The 20,260-nt window shown below is 37.5% G+C and overlaps 1 protein-coding gene across 3 annotated transcripts; it reads left to right on the forward strand.

Moving 5' to 3' along the window:
- Positions 1–694: 694 nt before the first annotated feature.
- On the forward strand, positions 695–19,985 carry CHODL (chondrolectin; the record flags this gene model as incomplete). Of its 3 annotated transcripts, none has more annotated exons than XM_079704792.1 (6): positions 695–773; positions 11,037–11,346; positions 11,486–11,643; positions 15,261–15,347; positions 17,197–17,299; positions 19,867–19,951. In XM_079704792.1, 6 exons carry the CDS (start codon positions 695–697, stop codon positions 19,949–19,951), a joined length of 822 nt encoding a protein of 273 aa, XP_079560918.1. The 3 variants fall into 3 exon arrangements, with proteins under 3 accessions (XP_079560918.1, XP_079560919.1, XP_079560920.1); XM_079704793.1 differs by having other exon boundaries at positions 15,276–15,347; XM_079704794.1 differs by lacking the exons at positions 695–773; positions 17,197–17,299 and having other exon boundaries at positions 11,081–11,346; positions 19,867–19,985.
- Between the last annotated feature and the right edge of the window lie 275 nt (positions 19,986–20,260).

Consider the following 20,260-nt stretch of genomic DNA (forward strand, 5'->3'; position numbering starts at 1 on the left):
AAAATCAAATGGAGCCAACTTTCGCCAGAGTTTAATAGCAAAGCTGTCACATTTTACACAAATGAGTATCCAGTCGGCTAGCGAATGGAAACAGGAAACCGGGAGGAGCGGAGGAGAGGAGGTGGGGCCGCTGACTGGACTGCTTGCAAAGTGGCTCCAGTTTTTAGGGGAGGGGCCAGGATGCTCCGCATGACAGGAGAGACGAAGTAGTTAAAAATTATTACTCGCGAGGGGCTGGAACCTCGGCATGTGGGTATATAAGACGGCGCCTCCAGCGCAGAGCTGCTGCTTTGCTGCTGCGGGAGCCGCGACCAGGAGGGCGCATGGGCCCAGCCCCTCACTTGCCAGAGGCCGAGGAGAGGCGCCAAGGGCGCGGTGGGGTCCAAATCGGGGCTCCTGCCTCACCTCTGGGATAGACACGGGACCCCCTAACTTCTGTTGCGTCTCCCGAGACGCGCACCCGCAGGGTCGTGCGCTCTAGCCCGGCACAGTCGCGCGCGGCACCAGAGCGCCCGGCGCCAGGTCTGGCCAGAGGCGATGCGTGCAGGGGGCCGGGCAGCCGGGTTCGGGCGGCCGGAGTAGAGCCCCGCGGGGAGGCAGGGAGGCAGCGGGGTTAGAGCCCCGGCTGCGCGGCGGGCGGAAGCCCCTTCGCTCCACGCCACACCTGCTGCCGCCGCCGTCGCGCCGCGCCGCGATGAGCCGCGTGGTCTCGCTGTTGCTGGGCGCCGCACTGCTCTGCGGCCACGGGGCCTTCTGCCGCCGTGTGGTCAGCGGTGAGTCCGGGGCCGTCCGCCGAGCGCACGAGCCGGGAGAGGGGGCGGCGGGGCGCGAGGGCGGTGCGGGCCGGCCTGTCCTGGGATGGAGGCTCTCCAAGGGGTTGGAAACCCGTGCGGGGTAGGTAGGGGGCCGGAGGAGGCGGGGGGGAATTGATTGTATTTTGCTTTCTCCCCAGCCTCCCTAAACACACAGAAAAGTTTAACTATTTTGGAAGCGCCAGGTTCAGTAGCTGCGAAGCGAGCCCCGCTTCATCCTGAGCAGTACAGAGCTGTCTAGGACTAATGTCGACTTTCTTTGTAAGAGAGTTGGCCGCAGGGCAGGGCTGGTACCTGTAGAAGGGGTGGGGTACGGCGTAGGCAGAGGGAGCCCAGAGACAGAGGAACCGCTGCAGAAATGCCACCCCCTGTCGTCCTGGCTCGACTTCAGTCCTCGCCCGCACAGGGTTCACTCAGATGATTTCCGAGACCAGACCTGTTCGCCGTGTGGGGCTCACAGACCCAGGGGCATGCAGCCTTTGTTCTCAGGAGGGCTGACAAAGACCAGGGGACTGGTCATTGTGTGAGGACGCCCTTACACACCTCATTCCAAGTTGGGGACTTCTCAGAACATGAAGTCTGCTCGAGTTGGGTTGAGGTGTACGTGGTCATCGAGGCAGGTTTGTGCACACAGTAGGTGCCCAATTAGGTCGGTCGAGTCAGTGCAAGGGAAATGGATCGGAATTGGCAAGCTTCCCGGAGCTGGCTTTGATTTTTCTTTTCCTTCCACTTTCATTGTCCTATTGTTGAGCGATTCGTGTCGCATTCATTCTCCCTTACTTTTGGGGAAGGTCTCTTAAAAAAACATAAAGATTCTCAAAAGCCTAGGATGAATGAATAGACCTTACAGGAAAATTGAACATGGCTATCCTTATTGAAATCTCTTGTGATGCTAATTAAAGTGTTGCAATAAATATCTGTTGAATGTATGTGGGCATGTATTTTAAGTGTGGGAAGTTTTTTAATGTAAAAAGCCTGAGTTCCTTTTCACGTTCTGTGCATCTGTGTAACAGGTGTCACTAGAGGTAGAGGTAGATGACAGCTAACAGCAACTTAATCAGTAGTGAAACTAGACCTTTAGAAACTGGCATATTAAGCTTAATCGGTGCTGATCTTCCCTCAGCAATGTGATGTTCTACATCTTCTGAATAGAATCCTTCAATGTCTGGTCATCAATCACTCTCCACTAACTTTCTGGCCCTCAGGAGACACTGGAATTAAATACATTGTGAAATGTCGCTTGGAAGTGCGTGTTGCTTACATTTTTTTCAGGCTGTTATTATTCTTCATTTATAAAATGAAAACTTTACAGTATCAAACAAGGAGGTTACAAAAACCATAGCATTAGATCCCATTCCCCCTATTTTAGCTTAAAAATAAGTTCACCATAAAACTCATCTGAATGTGTAAATTACATATCTGACTGCCCTTGTCTCTGTCAGATTTATCCTTGCAAATGAATTAACAGCAGAGATCAGACTTTGAGCATAAGGTGTTTCTTAAACACATAGAAACACTTCGTTGACTTAAATAGTATCCACTAGGTATATTCTTATTGTATGTCTTAAACTTTGCAAAGGGAGAAAAAGAATACATAAAGTTAAAAAAAAAAAGAAAGAACTTGAAAAAATTGTTGATGAAAAGTTTATTTTGTGTTCTATTATTGCATAAATTGCTGCAAACCTTTTCCTCTGTTTTCCTATTAAGTATTTATAGGCATCTTGTAGGTGCCATCTGGAAAATTTCTAATTAACTGAACATGATCTATTTGATTTAACATAAATGATGATGTTTACTTGATATTAAAACAGTTATGTTTTTCTTATGAATAATTAAATTGTCTTTGGCCTTACAAACTCACATTGAAATCTAACCATTAGAACTTGATTTGTGATTTTATCCTTTGAAGACTAATTTTTTACAATATGTATTTCAGCCATAATGGCATGAGTACAGAGGAGTTTAAAGCCTGACATTTTGGAAGAAGTAGGTCTAATGTCTCCCTGGTTGATGTTAAGCTTTGAGAAGTACATAAACTTTTTCATGCCATTAGGGGCGATTTACCAAAATTCTACTCAGCTGTCTGTCAAGTGAAACAAACTCTTTGGGGCCATTATTAGGAGCATACTTACAATATATGGAATACATTTTCTAATTATTGAATATCAGCACAACCATTTATAATTTCTATTCAGTGTACCAAAATAATTACTGCAGAAAAAAAGACAGGAACTCACAAAATAATGCTTTATAGCAATTCTCATTTTAGTACTTTATTCAATAAGATACTTTCAAATACACCACACTTTTTAAAGTCGAGAGCATTATTTATAAATGAAGTGAAAATATTTAAATGAGAAATAACATTTCAAACATCATCATAATCTGCCCCATAAGATTTAATAGCAGCTAGCAGTAATAGAAAAGTATTTGTGTAGATTACAGGCTATGCTTATTTTGATTCATAGCTATACAATAAAAATATAAACTATAAGGATAATGATCAAAGATTTTTTAGTGAATTTGTGATTCTAACTTGGGAACTACTTTTAAGGTCTTGGACCTGTACTGATTTGTTGTACACACAGATGTGTAGAGGATATCTCTGGGGTCTGCCAGCATTTAAATCTGTGAAGTGACTGGTGTGTAATGACACCTTCTTTAGAACAAAGGTAAGAGGATTTTACTTTTGGGTATAAGGATACATATGAAAAAGAAGTGTTCAAAATTCAGGCCTCTGAGATGGGAGGATATGTTTGAAGGGCACATGCATATTCTTAAGCATTTGACGTGTTTTGAAGTAATGTGTGTGTGTTTGTTTTTACTTTCTCTTTTTAGTGCACACAGCAGTGAACCATCAACCTGTTTATGCTGCAAAAAGCATTAAGGGTATTTCATGGTGCCTCCACATTTCTGCAGAGGAGTTTAATATGTATTAATTTGAAATTATTTAAATTGGCAAACATTTTATTTAGAAGACTGAGCGATTTAGAGACTTCCGTTTTGATCATGCAAGTGCCACCAAATATTGCAAAATCATGGGTGGTGACCAGTAACCTAGATCAATATGATAGCAAGGGAGACACAAAAACTTTTTAAAATTAAAAAGAAAAAACTGCTGAGCGTATTCCAGCCTATGGTACTATTTTCCATGACATCATCAAAAGCATAAAGTGATGACAGTGCAGTTTTCAGAGATGCAATTACTTTAAGTATCTCTTGGGCAAGAAAGGAACAAATTAATCTTATTACCAGTCATGTAATAAACTACACATTCACCATAGCCATTAATCCTTAACGGCTATTTTTCATCATTTTATGGTTTTGTTTTTGTAATTCTTTTTCTGGAAGATGGCAATATCTGTTACATTAACATTAGAAAGTGGACAGTGTTGTATAAAGGTGTCCAAAGTGGAAATTCAGCTGATGGTCTCACTAGCAGTTTTACTTTCTCTAACCCTCTCTCTTCTGTTAAGTACTTTGCACACAGGTGGACGGATGTACACAAGATTGTTTCTTTCACTGTTTTAACATATTACTGATAATGTAACACAGCCTGACAATTTGACTAAAGTTATACTCCTTGTGATTGGGAAAAAGTTCAGTTTGGACCTTGTTTGTTTTACTTGGAAAATAGAAGGGCTAGATAAAAAAATCATTAAGGGGGCATCCCTGGTGGCGCGGTGGTTGAGAGTCCGCCTGCCGATGCAGGGGACACGAGTTCGTGCCCCGGTCCGGGAAGATCCCACATGCCAAAGAGCGGCTAGGCCCGTGAACCATGACTGCTGAGCCTACGCGTCCGGAGCCTGTGCTCCACAACGGGAGAGGCCACAACAGTGAGAGGCCCCCGTACCGCAAAAAAAAAAAAAATCACTAAGGACATAAAGGGTCTGAAAATCTGAGATAGATGTTCCAATATGGATCCTGTGTCTAAATGTTCAGTAAAAGAAACTCTACATTCTGCTTAGAAACAAACCCTCAATGTACAACCCCTAGTATATGTTAGCGATCCGGTATCAATAACAGACCAATGCTGAACATGGTAACATAGGTCATAGTAATAATGTATATATTAATCAATCCCTTTATTCATGAAATTCTTCACCTTAGAAAAATATATCTGAGACCTCCATGGAGGCAGCATAGAAATCTGGGGACATGTATGAACTGTGGAGCCAGTCTGCTTGGTTCTAAACCCTTTACCATTTATGAGTCATGTGAGTTAGGCAAATTATTTAGCTTTTCTATGCCTCCCTTGCCTCATTTTTAAAATGGGATGAAAGCACCTTCATCACAGAGTTGTTGCAGGGTTAAAGGGGTTCAGACACAGTAGTACAGGTTGTTTCATGGACACAGCTGCCGTCCAGGAAGTTGTGAGAGGGCGCTCAACGCGGCAGTCCCCGTGCCTGCAGCTGAGGCAACGTGGAGGAGAGCATAACTTTTTCAAGCTGAGCAGCCTGTATCACCAGGAGAGATCATCTTTCCTAATTTAACCAAAGGTGTGGATTGTGCTAACAGTGAGGCCCTGCACACTAAACTATTGATAAATGTCAGGCTTTTTTTTTCTTTTCTTTTCTTTTGGCCATGCCGCATGGCATGTGGGACTTAGTTCCCTGACCAGGGATTGAACCCATGCCCCCTGCAGTGGAAACCCGGAGTCTTAACCACTGGACAACCAGGGAAGTCCCCTGTCAGGCTATTATTATTGTCATTATTTCTTTAAAACTCCTAACCACTCTCACTTTTTAGGTGAGAAAACTGAAGTCAGGAAAGTTTAAATAATGTCCCCAACGTCCCCACAGTTCCAGTACAGTTCTGGGATTCCAAGCCAGCTCTTAGTGATTGAATGCTTGAATTCTTCACTCACGCAGTTTACAATTTATCTACTTGGTTTACAATTTATTATCTAGATCTTGATTTCAAATACTGGATTAAAAAAATAAATTTCATCCCCTTCTCAGAAAGTTTGTGATATTTCCCAGGTGGAGATGTAGGGCTTGCAGATGCCACCATCATGCAAACAATGACCAAGACTACAGTTTTGGTTGTTTATCAATATAGGAAAACGGATTCCAGCACAATCTTAATAGTGTGCTATGCAATTAATTGCTTTATAAAATCTCCTGCAAAAATAAAATTTATTATAACAAAACATTTTTATAATGAAAAAGTCTTAAAAAGTAGGTGTAATATTGAACACTGAAAGCAGAATACTTATGATTGAGATCATTCCCTTTTTTAGTTTGAAAGTTTTACTATTGGAGGTCATGTCACATTGTATGTTGTAGATGCAGCATATTGATTCCTTTGATTTTGAGTAGAGTAAGAAAGAATTATGAAAAACAAATTATTCTGTGGTATTCTAGTAAAATGTCCAAAGTCTGGTCAGTCTGCTTTGGGGAAGATTTATCATGTAAGTCCTCTTTTGTACAACTTGTTTTTTTCTTGACAACTAAAGGTAGATCATAACTGAACAATAGGAATTCATAATAAATCTTCCATGTTTTTACTGAAAAATATGATATAAATTCAATGCTTATTTAATGTTGACAATATATGATTATGGTGTGAGGTATAAGAAAAATGTTCTTACTTTCATAACTAAATGAAGACTCAACTTCCAGAAAATTGATAACTATAAGCAAAACAAAACCAAGTCACAGATCCTTTCTATTCAGGAAGAAAAAAGTAAACTGCCATGACTTTATGAGTTTGGCCCTGCTTTTACATTGTTGCTAAAAGCGTTGAAAACTCTGCCAATATTTAGCTCTAAAGGAATTTTCATGACTGAGAAAAAGGACAGAATGATCTATGCGTGGAAATAGTAGCAGAATCTTAGCTGTGATAATGATAGGAATGTTTATTTTAGTAGGCGATACTGAAAATTATCTCTAAATTAAAGTGCATGTGTATGTATGTAGTTGTGTGTGAGTGTGCGTGTGTGCATGTGTGTGTGTATGTATGAAACCAGGATGTGTAGAATCCTGGGTGAAAGGTCTTTCTTGCACATAAGCCAACAATCAAGGGAGGTTTCCCACTACAGGTGTTAGGTAACATTTAGTAAATTATTGTTAGACAGTATCACGGTAGCCTTAGTGTGATAAAAACTACTATATGGTTATCTGAATATTTATCTGAATATTTTATGGGTGGTAGGGTAGTAGATGGAAGGCTAGCTTTCTACTGGTGAAAATAGTCGATAGGGGCTTCCCTGGTGGCGCAGTGGTTGAGAGTCTGCCTGCCGATGTAGGGGACACGGGTTCGTGCCCTGGTCCGGGAGGATCCCACATGGCGTGGAGTGGCTGGGTCCGTGAGCCATGGCCGCTGAGCCTGTGCGTCTGGAGGCTGTGCTCCGCAATGTGAGAGGCCACAACAGTGAGAGGCCCACGTACCTCAAAAAAAAAAAAAAGAAAAAAAAAGTCGATGGAGGATTTTATCTGAATATAATATTTAAAAGTAAGAGAAAAGGAAATTCTCCATGTGATCTCACAGAATGAGAAAGGAGCTAATTATAAGGGTTCCTTAAGAAGATTAGCCTTTACTGAAGTGGGAAAGTTGCTTCGAGAAGATCCATATTAATGGGACTTTTCTGGGAATTAGGACAACATTTGTTTCCCAGCTGTTGGGAGTTCCACTGCTATTCCAGCCAAGTGTGATCAGCTGAAATGGTGGTGAGCAGTTCAGTAGCTGCTGCTTCTGCTGATTTTGCTGCAACTTGGACCAAATTTGCACCATAAGGTGGAAATAAGTAGTAAAAGAGAATTGGATATGAAGAAATTCCCAGTGTCAGCTTTAACTGATTTTATGTATGGATACTATAAAAACTACAGTGTATCTATAATTTCCTTAAAACCGCTTTGCTAGATCTGAACTGCTAGTGACTTTTCAGTTTAAAATTTGCGGACACAGCTGGTATTCAATTAATGCACTTTGGAGTTAATATCTGTCTGTAGTTGGTAATTGGCCACTGTCCTGATCCTCTGAGATTCCCCCTGCTATACAGCCACCACAGTCTGCATCCCCTCATCTAAGACCTCTGGACCACTCCATCATCCACAGAAAAAGAGAGTATGCCCAGCATAGAGAGTGCCAAGGCTGGCTATGATCCAGGGCTTGTGCAGTATCAGTTCTTAATTATTTTAAATATAATCCCTGTGTATAGATTTTTCTTTAATTATTATTGTTATTATTATTTCTCTACAGACTAACATTTATCTACAGATTGACATTCCTAGTACCTAATAGTGGTATTAGGAATTTCTACAAGCCACTTAAAGCTCGCTTATGTATTTAAATAGAAGAGCTGTTTTAATTTTATAAATAAGGTAATTTTCATCATCATTCTTGTATTCTCACCATAAATAATAAATCTCTGCTGCATTTGTTTTTCAGTACGTCAAAGATAATGAGAAGACACTTTTAGCATATATGTCATACCTAGGCATTTTCCGAACTTGTGCTGGCTTTGTTACATAAATAATTTTTACTCATTAAAACTTCTGGCTAATCTGTTTTTTTTTTTTTAATTTGGCTTCTTTCTGTTATCTTGCAAAACAATCTCATTGGACAACTTAATATTTCACAAGTGCTGGAATCAAATTGAAGTCTAAGAGTTCTTGGAGTAAAAAACTGAACAAACTGAAAACTCAAGGGAATGTAGTCCAGATATATTTTGAGACTTAGAAATATGAAAAAGATGTAGAAGATAAAAATGGAAACAGAACTTGCTTTAAAAATACAGGCATAAAAATCACTAGGCTTAATGGCATTGCTAGAGTATTTCCAGGAACAACCATTTTAAACAATGAAGACATCACAAACCCTAATAATTAGGAGAAATTAAAAAAAAAATAATTGTATTAGGATCAACCATTTGGACTTCCATGGTCATCTCTCGAGGATTATTTGTTTCAGACTGATTTGTCCTCTTGATGTCACTTTAATTCCAGTTTCCCCATGGTCATTCATACGAGCCTGTTATTTTTCATTAACAAGTAGTTGGAGCAGTCTCTTAATTTGTTCTTATTATTCAGTGTGTTGCTCCTGGGTCCAGACCACAGTTAATGAGACAAAGAGGACAACTGGCTGTCTTGCTTGTATTGCTGGAACTGCTATGTTATTAGTTGGCTGTTCTCAGCAGTGTCAACTTATTGAATGCCTATTACTCAAACACTGTTGTGAGGTTAATGGCCTTCCACTGATTTTGCTCCCTCCTGCCTCTAAGTGTCATCACCGGTCATTAATTGCTGATTCTGGGGGAGAATGGTTGTGATAGCGACACTGGCTCAGTGTGATGTACTGTAATTAAGAGTACAAAGCTTGAATGCTTTATTTTGTTTTGCCAATGTTTAAATATAATACACACGCCCCCCCACCCAGCCCTCCACTACTGTCAAATTTTCTTGATCGGCTACAAAATTAAATAATAGTGAAAAAAGCCTTCAATCCCAACAAGAATTGTAAGCAGTGAACCTATGCCTTGATTTCTTAGCATGAAGTAATTTGCCTTAATTTTACATAAAATACTAGATAGTCTATTTTCCAAGGTCAAACCTCAAGCTGAAATCAGAGGGACTAAAAGGGTAGTGGAAGCTGTGGACAGCAGGCTGGGGTTAAGGAATAGTGACAGAGAGGGATCCATGGCAGTTTTTAAAGTTGACAGCAGAGATCAGAGGTGAACCAAGGAAGCTAATGAAAAACAAAACAAAACAGCGTGACTGTTCTGGAGATTGCGTCTGTAATCTTGGCATACGTATTTGGTGGTAAAAAGAGGCAGGTGTAAGCAGTAGACCAATAGGAATTCCACTGCTAAATCCTGTACACTGTAATATCCCTGTTATATATATGGCTGTATTATGACCCAATATGATCATTCATATTTGTATGTCACTAAGTAATTAGGAATATTCATTGTGCTCAATTCCTAGAGGTATGTGAAATTCAATTTTAAGAGCTCTTTTAAGTCAAACTTTCATTGCCTATGTATTTAAGTCTTTACTGATGTAGTTTGAGCAGAAGTATAATGATGTCACAGCAATGAAGTTTGATAATAAAAGGTGATATTTCATTAAGAGGTCTCAAGAAGTATTTTAAGCTTCACTTGTTGTTCCGTTTAATATCTTGATACAAGTTTATATTCTCTATATAGTGACTTCTAAAATCATTAATAAATATCAGGATAGATGGTTAAACTGAGTGCTGTAACTTATAAAAACCTTTAAAATACCAGTGAAAATAAAAATTACATTTTCAATTTCACCTCCAAATTCTGAGTATTCTATAAGTACTCTAGGAGGTTAACCTGTCACTTCTAATACAATATTATATTAATAAATTTTTTTTAATTTATTTATTTTTGGCTGTGTTGGGTCTTCATTGCTGTGCATGGGCTTTTTCTAGTTGCTGCGTTCGAGGGCTTTTCATTGCAGTGCACGGGCTTCTCATTGTGGTGGCTTCTATTGTTATGGAGCACAGGCTCTAGGCACATGGGCTTCAGTAGTTGTGGCATGTGGCCTCAGTAGTTGTGGCACATGGGCTTAGTTGCTCCACGGCACATGGGATCTTCCTGGACCAGGGCTCGAACCCGTGTCCCAGCATTGGCAGGCAGATTCTTAACCACTGTGCCACCAGGGAAGTCCCCAATAAATTGTTTATTATTAGCGTTACCTTCATTCTGACTTCTAATAACTTTCAATTTTAATGTATTTGCTCTCTGATATATACAATAAAAACAAATATTTACACCTTAAATTTGCCACTTTATTTAAATTTCAATTATTTAAATGTGTTCACTTCATGATACCTTATGTAAATTTGCTTTTTTTACTTGTTTTTAATAATTCCTTTATGAATTATGATTCTTATTTCATAATTTTGACCTTTTAGCTTCCTTTACTGTGTATACCTGACATTTTTTTTTAGCTACTTTCACTCGCTATGGTGTCAGTTTACAAAATCTAAACCAGGAGAATTATGACTTCCCTTTACAAAAATTTCCATGATATACTGTGTTTAAAAGTTTATGTTACAAGTTTATTAGGGAATCAATTTGCTTTTGTAAATTGAAATAAGAATCTAGAAAATAAACGTTGTGCAATGGTTCAATGGGAGAAGCATTCTTGGCAGATTGTTTCTGTTTTGATTGGTTCTTTCATTTTAATTTGTAGTAAGTAGCATTATGAATATAGTTCAGATAATCAATACATGGGCATCTTTTTTGTTCAGGCCAAAAGGTATGTTTTGCTGATTTCAAACATCCCTGCTACAAGATGGCCTACTTCCATGAACTATCCAGCCGAGTGAGCTTTCAGGAGGCACGCCTGGCTTGTGAGAGCGAAGGGGGAGTCCTTCTCAGCCTTGAGAATGAAGCAGAACAGAAGTTAATAGAGAGCATGTTGCAAAACCTGACAAAGCCAGGAACCGGGATTTCTGATGGTGATTTCTGGATAGGGCTTTGGAGAAATGGAGAGGGGCAAACATCTGGTGCCTGCCCAGATCTCTACCAGTGGTCCGATGGAAGCAGTTCCCAGTACCGGTGAGTAGGGATCCTGAGGACGCAAAGGGGGCTACTCAGAGGGCAGAGGACAAAGGGAGATTTCTGTTATCTGTAGAGGATGTCAGAATAGAACAGGCGAAGTCACTGAGAAGTGTTCCTGCTGCTCTGTACTTGGCAGAAACTGGTATACTGATGAACCTTCCTGTGGAAGTGAAAAGTGTGTTGTGATGTATCATCAGCCAACAGCCAATCCTGGCCTTGGGGGTCCCTACCTTTACCAGTGGAATGACGACAGGTGCAACATGAAGCACAATTACATCTGCAAGTATGAACCAGGTAGGAAGCATTGTATGTCCGTAGGAGCAGATTTTGTGCATATTTGCTTATATTAAGTTTTATCTTTAACCTTCACTACCTTTGGCTAATTTTGTTTTTCTGCTGTGAAACATGGAATTACTTTGCAGTTTGATGACAAAGTATTGAAGCACACTAGGTTATAAAGAAAACTGCCCTATGAGTTCAATAGAAGGGAGCAACTAGAAAACATCCAGAGGGTTTTTTTAAGAGAAAATAGTTATTTCTAATATTAAGGCCAAACTGTGTTTTTGTAAACAGATTTTATGAAGAATAAATATCTATTTAAAAATATTTCAAAATTTAGTATAGTGTGTGTGAAGTAGGTGTAAGACACCAAAGCACCTGTAGGTTTACACATCTGATCAGTAGTTCTTTAGATTTTCTGGTGAATTTAAGGGAAGCAAGCAGCATTCTCCTGGGACATTAGCTTATCATTTCATGACGTGATACTTGGTTTGTGCTCCTCAGTGAAAGAAAGTGAGAGAACCACGGCGCGGAAAAGTAGGGGCGTGTGCCGCGTTCTCCTCGTGATCCTCATTCTTTGGAATATGCCTCGGCAGTTCGCTTTTGTTTGACGTCTCCAACTTCTTGCCGTATGGAGCACGTGGGAAGATCGCATTGACCTGAGCTACACTAGTGCGGTTTCCTGCTGAAATAGTAAATTTGAGTTACTTTGACTAGAACAACTCAACTGAATTGATATCTGACCAAAAGAGAGACCAATCAGAACGATGTAAACTCATCGTTTTAATCCTCAAAGAAAGTCAAATTAGATATTTAGGCTATGAGGATTTTTTTTTTTTTTTTTCTGTTTTCCTCTTCTCAGTGTTTGGAAGTTTCATTTGAACTCTTCCAAGGGCTGGCTGCTTGACCTCATAACATGTGTTTGTGGAAGGCAATTACAATCAAGTACTGCTATTTCCATTATTCTGTTGAAATTACATGAGTCTTCTTTTTCTCATAAGACTGTAAAGTGCAAGGGATTATTTGGATTAGATTTATGCTTCTCTTATATTTATCCTGTTCTTGAGTATATTAGCCTACTTTCTTTACCCCTGGTGAGTTTAGTCTTTAAAACTCTAGGCTCTTAAATGCATCATTGCCCTCCTAGAAGCCTTTGCAAATCTATATCTGTTACACACTTAGGTTCTTTGTCTTAATATTTTTCCTAGAAAAATATGAAGTTGAAATTCTTTGATATTTTAAATTTGTGACACTGTGTGCTTGAAACTATTAAATGAAACAGTACATTACAGCATTTTCTTAATACAATATTATCTTCATTCTTTGAGCTTTTAGGTGACCCTTTGTATTTTATTTTATTTTATATCATATTTACCACATTATTCAGGTCACTATTCCCCAGAATCCTCTTGTTTTGTATTAGGTAGTCTAGGTTTATATTACTCATGGAAGAGCATTTTAGACATAAAATCAGTTTTTCATATATCTTCTATATTCTACCTAAATCTTCAAATACCTATAGTTTTTTAACAAGATTCTTTCATGTATTTTTTTGTTTTTGAAGCACATGTACACTTCTACAGTGTAAAAGTACTTAGAATTATTAATGTATAGAATTTTTCTACTTTGTTTTACTTTAAATCTTTTCATTTTTATGTATTTTCTATGTAGTTAACCTTCTTTCTTTGAGCTTAGTGTCTTATTTATGAAGGATGTTGGTTTGATTAAATTCCTTGCTTATATAGTCAGTGCTTTCTTGATGGTAAGTAGTTAACTTCTTAGTGGTGAAGGGATTGGAGGATCAAGTAGTGAGACTAATTACAAGTTACAGATTATAACACTGATTATTTTGAACTTTTTTCTCCAACTATACCAAAAATACCAAAGGAACTAAGTACCAAAAGGAACTTAGTCTCCTGCTTCTGTTCCTGCATGCCGTCTAATAGCATGGCTACTGATATCCAAAGTGGAAAAAAATTAACATAGCTACACAGAAACTGAATAATTCACTTCTGAGTTTTCTCACTCTCTTCTTCACCTATTTTTTTTGGTTACTGTTCTGTGAGTTGAATATCTATTCTTTGGGTCTATCAATGTTATCCAAAGACATTTTAAGGGGATACTTCTGAATCTGATTTTTATATTTATTAAAATTACATTAAGTACTCTTACTCTTAGACATTAAAAATAGTATGTAGGGGGCTTCCCTGGTGGCGCAGTGGTTGAGAGTCCGCCTGCCGATGCAGGGGATGCGGGTTCGTGCCCCGGTCTGGGAGGATCCCACATGCCGCGGAGCGGCTGGGTCCGTGCGCCATGGCCGCTGAGCCTGCGCATCCAGGAGCCTGTGCTCCGCAATGGGAGAGGCCACAGCAGTGAGAAGCCCGCGTAACGCAAAAAAAAAAAAAAAAAAAAAAAAAAAAAATAGTATGTAGGAGATTATGTTTCTAAAATTTTGTTACTTAATCTGCAGTTGCATTAAAGTTTGTTAAAATATTTTAAAGATAACCAGTTCTATGTTGATAAATTGCATAATATCTGTATTATTTGTTCAGCAAATACCAGTTGAGCACCTAGGGGCATAGAGTGCCTAAATTCTGTGTAGGATAGGACTGTGTTGGGCAAAGTATCAGTGTAATATACGTGTATAAGAATAATAAATATTATTATAGGATGGTGTATGATTAAGCTTCTAATGAATAGAGACTATGTGGCCAAATTAGAGTAAACATGACATTAAAATGATTTAATATTCTAAAACTAATGTAAGATGCCGCATGTGTTTTTTTCTTTTCCATTAATTGACAAAAATAAACAGAGAATTATATTTTTGGAACAAATGAAAACAAATTTACAGGTTATTTTCTTAGTAATTCAATTTATTTTCTCTGAACTATTAATTTAATGAATAATGCCCTAGGGGAAAAAAAATTAGGCAAGAGAGCTGTACCAGATCATTGTAAGAAATTTCAACAGTTTTCAAGTGTGTGACAATTGAAGAAATCTTGCCTCATAAAACCAGGGAAAGAAACAGCTTGCAAGCCTTAATTTATGATTATTTTTTAAAGAAGTAGACACTATTGGAAAGCAAATCTAAGGTGACATATTTTGTAGGGGAGAGAAATGTGCTTTAGAACATTTTTACTTGAATCATCAATTCCAGGTGCAGTCCATATGCAGTTATCTGCTGCTTATTATTGCAAGGAGAAATCTAAATTAGACACCAATAATAGTATAGAAATAATCCTGCTGGTCTTTGAATTGCAGTTAGTGTCTCATGTTATGCTCACCAATTCTTGACTATCTTTTCCTACTTTTGTACCTACTTTGTCATTATTACCTGTAGTAGGTTATCATCAGCATAGATGCTCTGGATTGCTAAATGAAGTTTGGGGTTACAGGGGTTCACCCAGTAGATCCAAGTTGCAAAGACTCACCAGATCTTTATTCAGAGATAATTAAATGTTGAATTTATAGTTAGATCATTTCATATAAATTTAAATTCAGAATAGAATTAGCTGGAAGTTTTTCAGAAATCAATGTTTATTTTGTTTTATAATAAACTTTTATTTTCATCTGCATTTGTATTTGTCTTGTTTATCATTATGTATGACAACTATACTTATTATTTACAGAGATTAATCCAACAGCTCCGGTAGAAAAGACTTATTTTACAAATCAACCTGGAGACACTCATCAAAACGTGGTTGTTACTGAGGCAGGTAATTAGTTCACATGTCTCTAACTCACCTATCAAGAGAAGAAAATATACTTTTACACTTTGCTTCGCATTGGTCCCAACTTTTCTTGTTGCTTTGTGAAATAGTGCACTAAATATAGACCTATGGAAATTTACTTTAGGACTAGGGTAGAACAAATGATGCTAAGCTAGTTTTTGAATAGAAAAGCCTATTTTTTTTCTTTCTATTTTCACTTAAGTGGATGTATCTAGTACTAAACTAAGTATATCCTACACCAAAACGTGGATCCACAAGGATCTTCCCCAGTATGTAGGTGTTATGATGTAAATGGGTGCATTCAGTGGCCTGTAAACATTTGGGTACTGTTAAATGTTTAGGGATTGGCTGGGGTAGGCTGGACTTAAAAAAGCCTTATTTGTAGACTTTGAGTTTTCTGTGGTGTGGATACTCCCACCCTCGTCAGTTTCAAGCTACCAAGTGACATCACTGAAGAGTAGGTTGGGTAGTAGGCATCCAATGAGCTTTCAGCTCCGTGTCTCCAGCACACCACTGTCTGCAAAAGACACAAAATTAGTCAAAAACTGCTCTTAGGATCCTTTAGGGGCTTGTTTTAGCATGGCCCTATGCCAATTGGACAAGAATATTTATTTATACTAGTTACTTTGTAAAGATTGAGCCAAAGACCCAAAGTCTCAAAATCTTTCCACAGGTGATGCAAAATCCATGAAAAAGTAGGAAATACTTTCTTTTTTCTTTACTCTTATATGTAAAGGATCATGATGGTCTTTTGAAAAGGAAAGGAAATGTGTCTTGAATACTTAAAATGCTTGCAGTCACTTTAACAGGCTCAAGGGTGGATGAAAACAGCAGATTACCCCCAAAATACCCCATCACTGGACCTCAGTTAATTTTTCTTCTCTTAACAAAGGAAATGATGTGCAGTTAAATGGAGAGTTTGATCTAAGTCCTGTCCACTTTGACCAGAATTATTTAGATTAATTATGATGATGGCTTTCAATTTGCTGGCTCAATGCATAGTTTTCCAATTTGCTTTTCTTGTATGGACATGATATTAAACTTTAGCGCTTTTCACTTGCAGGTGTCTGATTTTAAAACCATTCAGAACATGTAAATCTAATTAAATAGATCAGTAAATAATTACATTAGGAATATTTACCCTCCTATGACATTGAACAACTGTTTAATAAAGTCATTTAAAGCTGTATGGGCCATCAGTGTGTCACTTTTTTATTTTACCAAGAATACCTAACATTATCAAATGTGATAGAACAGGATTAAAAGATGATTCATTTTAGAATTTAATGAAGATCAAGTGTTTATGCCTCTGTAGTCTTATGTCTCTAGGTTATGACTCTATCATCATTTAATATTTACATATTTTGGTTTAATCTCAGAGAGTCATGCATATCATCATGGCACTGGGCTTATTAGTTAGTATAATTACATATCCAATAAATCAACAATTATTTTAATCATGATTATTCTTTAATAATCAGTACTTGTTTCTCAAAGTAATAACTGAGAAGGATTAATGAAGCGAGATAACTAAGATTATTAATATGTTGTGAAAACCAGTCCCTATCTTAATTGAAGATTTAATAATAGTTTTGGAAATATGGACATTTAAGTGGAGCATGGCAACCATGCAGTATATTTTGTTTTTAATTTCTAATAAAACATGAATACATTATTTCATTAGATTATTCAGTATTCTGGGAAGAACGTTACTTGGAATCTTATTGATAATAATTATACTTTGCCTTAACTTTTTGGAAAGTTTTTATACAACTTTAATGTCAGAATCCTGCCTCAACTATCTCTTTACGTTAAGACTGTTTTATTTTTGTAGGAATAATTCCCAATCTAATCTATGTTGTTATACCAACGATCCCATTGCTCTTACTGATACTGGTTGCTTTCGGAACCTGCTGTTTCCAGATGTTGCAGAAAAGGTAAATAATTCATATATGCAGAGACAACTTGAAAAGCTTTAAACAGGTTTTCAGGACTCTTTAAAAATTTAGCATAGGGCATCCCTGGTGGCACAGTGGTTGGGAGAAGGCCTGCTGATGCAGGGGACACGGGTTCGTGCCCCGGTCCTGGAGGATCCCACAGGCCGCGGAGTGGCTGGGCCCGTGAGCCATGGCCGCTGAGCCTGCACGTCCGGAGCCTGTGCTCTGCAACGGGAGAGGCCACAGCAGTGAGAGGTCCGCGTACTGGAAAAAAAAAAAAAATTAGCATAAGATTATATTTTTAAGTTGCCTTAAGAAAGTTCTGGTTTTCATGTCTGTCAGTACATACCCAGTATACATAATCTAATAAAATATGCCTTGATTATAGGATTATGAATTATCTCATTTAATCCTCACAAGCCATATGAAGTAGGTATCCTTCTGTTTCTATTTTTCAGTTGAGAAGATGGTGGCTTAGATGAGTCACACAGTTTGCCTTGGGTCTCATAGCTAATGTGTGTGATGGACCTGAAATGTGAATGCTTATAAGCTCACAACATATGCAACTATAGTACACTGTCTCTTTTTATTAAATATAAGCATTAATGATAAAGCTTTCAATCCTGACCTCAAGTTGTATGAAAGACTTGAGTTTTGTAAGTGAACTTTGTAGTACCTTTTCAAAATTTCAAGTCACAGCCTTCTGTTTTATTTCCAAAGGATCTTTTAAGTATAGGAACTATAGTATAATGGTAAAAATGGGTTACTTTTTAGTAGGCATCTTGAAATAAAGTGATATGTCTTAACAGCAAGATTCTTGAGAGTATTCTTTTATATCTGTTTACACATACCCTTGAGTTACAGGTGAAATTTTTTCATATGTGTCAGTTTGGCAATTAAACTAAAACATTAATGTATGAAATATAAATATGTATCAAAGGAAAAGATGTGGATTTTAATTAGTGTGTGCTTGCTAGAATAAATTAGACATCTTTGTCAAAGTGTTTTAAATAACAACTGATTAAGAGAATGCTTTCTTCAGTGAAGGACCTGCAAATAAGTCATTTTTCTCTTTTGACTTTACTTCATCTTCTTTTCCTGAAATGAACCCTAAAGAATTGCTAAGTAAAAAAGCCCCAGAAAAAAAATTAAATAGATATAAACTCTAAATTGTTCACATAAATTTTTTAAAGAATCCAACCTGTGATTTACTGGCTGTTTAAAGAAGACATTTTGAATAATGATAAATAAAGCCTGGAAAATTAATACTACCTATTGTGACATATTTTGTCATCTTGACTTTCATATATATATATATATATATATATATATATACACACACACACACACACACAGATATATATATATATATATATATATATATATATATAAAACACACTTAAAATTATTTTTCAATATTTTATGCAGAATAAAGACAATAGTAAATATCTAATTTCTACCCTTAATTCCTAAGGCTATAGATGGAAAGAAAATTTATGATTATGAAAAACAATGAAGTAGAGCAAGGATTTGATATAAATCCCCCATAACCCAGCCAACCTGTTACAGAAGAGCTGTAAATAACAAATCAGTGTGAAAAAAAGGATTTGAAAATAATTATGTAGACGTTCTCATTTCTAAAATTAATGTTACTAAAGTGCCAGTTTTTGGAGTTTTCTCTCAAGTTCGTTTTGCTTCTTCCAAATAGCGTGTTGTTGTGGAGATTCTGCTCATTCTCAAGTCTTCCAGGTTTTTATACTTTGAAGACCTGTGGAGTTTTCACTTGTTTGAAATTCTCAGAGTGAGAAAATAAATCAACATAGACTACCTCTGAGATTAAGCTGTTAGTGCTTAATTCATTCTCTCTTAGATCCTCCCCTTTTCCTTTCTTCCAGGAAAGCAAGGAGAAACTTCATCAAAGACTCAACTCCATTGTCATCTGAATGCCTTGCAGAAAGTTTAAATTCCAATCTGGTACACATGATGGCTTCTATCATTCCATGTCATGTTCAAAATAAGAAGTCTTGTTTCCTTAACTCATAATAACTCTTAAATAAAAGAAATACTAATGCTACACAAAAGCCACATTAATAACTTAACCACCCTTTTGTTTTAACCATTTAGGAAACTTTCATGTTTTTCATAGACTTTGCTTGGCATATTTTCCATTCATGTTAGATGACTTCATAGATAGAGTTGTATTGATCTTACTTAATTGGGTGCAAATCTCTAAAACATATCATTTAGATATAGTAATTTATTAGTAACAAATTCACAGTTAAATTGAAGTCGGTTAAGTAATATTATAAAATTGTATGACTCAGGCTTGTTTAGGAAGACTTCATTTCTTTCTTTGAAGGAATTCTGCAACGTGTGATAGACAGACTGATTACCATCTTCACATACTGGAATAATCTAGATTTTTTTGTAGGAATGAAAAAGTATGCTGGTGAGAGAAGAAAGGTGCTTTCATAATAAGGGTCTGACATATCTCCATTTGGACCAAGACATGTCTAGTTTGATAAGAAGTCTCAGACATTGAACTTATTACTTCTTCTGTTTTTCAGTAAAGGAAGAACAAAAACTAGCCCACACCAGTCCACACTGTGGATTTCAAAAAGCACCAGGAAAGAAAGTGGCATGGAAGTATAATAATTCATTGACTTGGCTCCAGAAAAGAAAATAGAGTTTTGTAATTCGGGATCTGTATAAGGAATGGCATCAGAACATTAGCTTGGAATGGCTTGAAATCTCAAAGGATGTACAAGATGAACTGTAAGCTCCCCCTTGAGGCAAATATTAAAATAATTTTTATATGTTTATTATTTCATTTATAAAATAACGCTGTGCTAATAATGGAGTGGGACATGCTTATTTTGCTAAAGGATGCACCAAAACTTCAAGTAAATGGGATGGACCATGCAGATTAAATTGCTATGAACACATCAGAGAAGTATGTGC

This window comes from Hyperoodon ampullatus, assembly GCF_949752795.1.
Source record: "Hyperoodon ampullatus genome assembly, chromosome: 5".
NCBI classification, from domain to species: Eukaryota; Metazoa; Chordata; class Mammalia; order Artiodactyla; family Ziphiidae; genus Hyperoodon; species Hyperoodon ampullatus.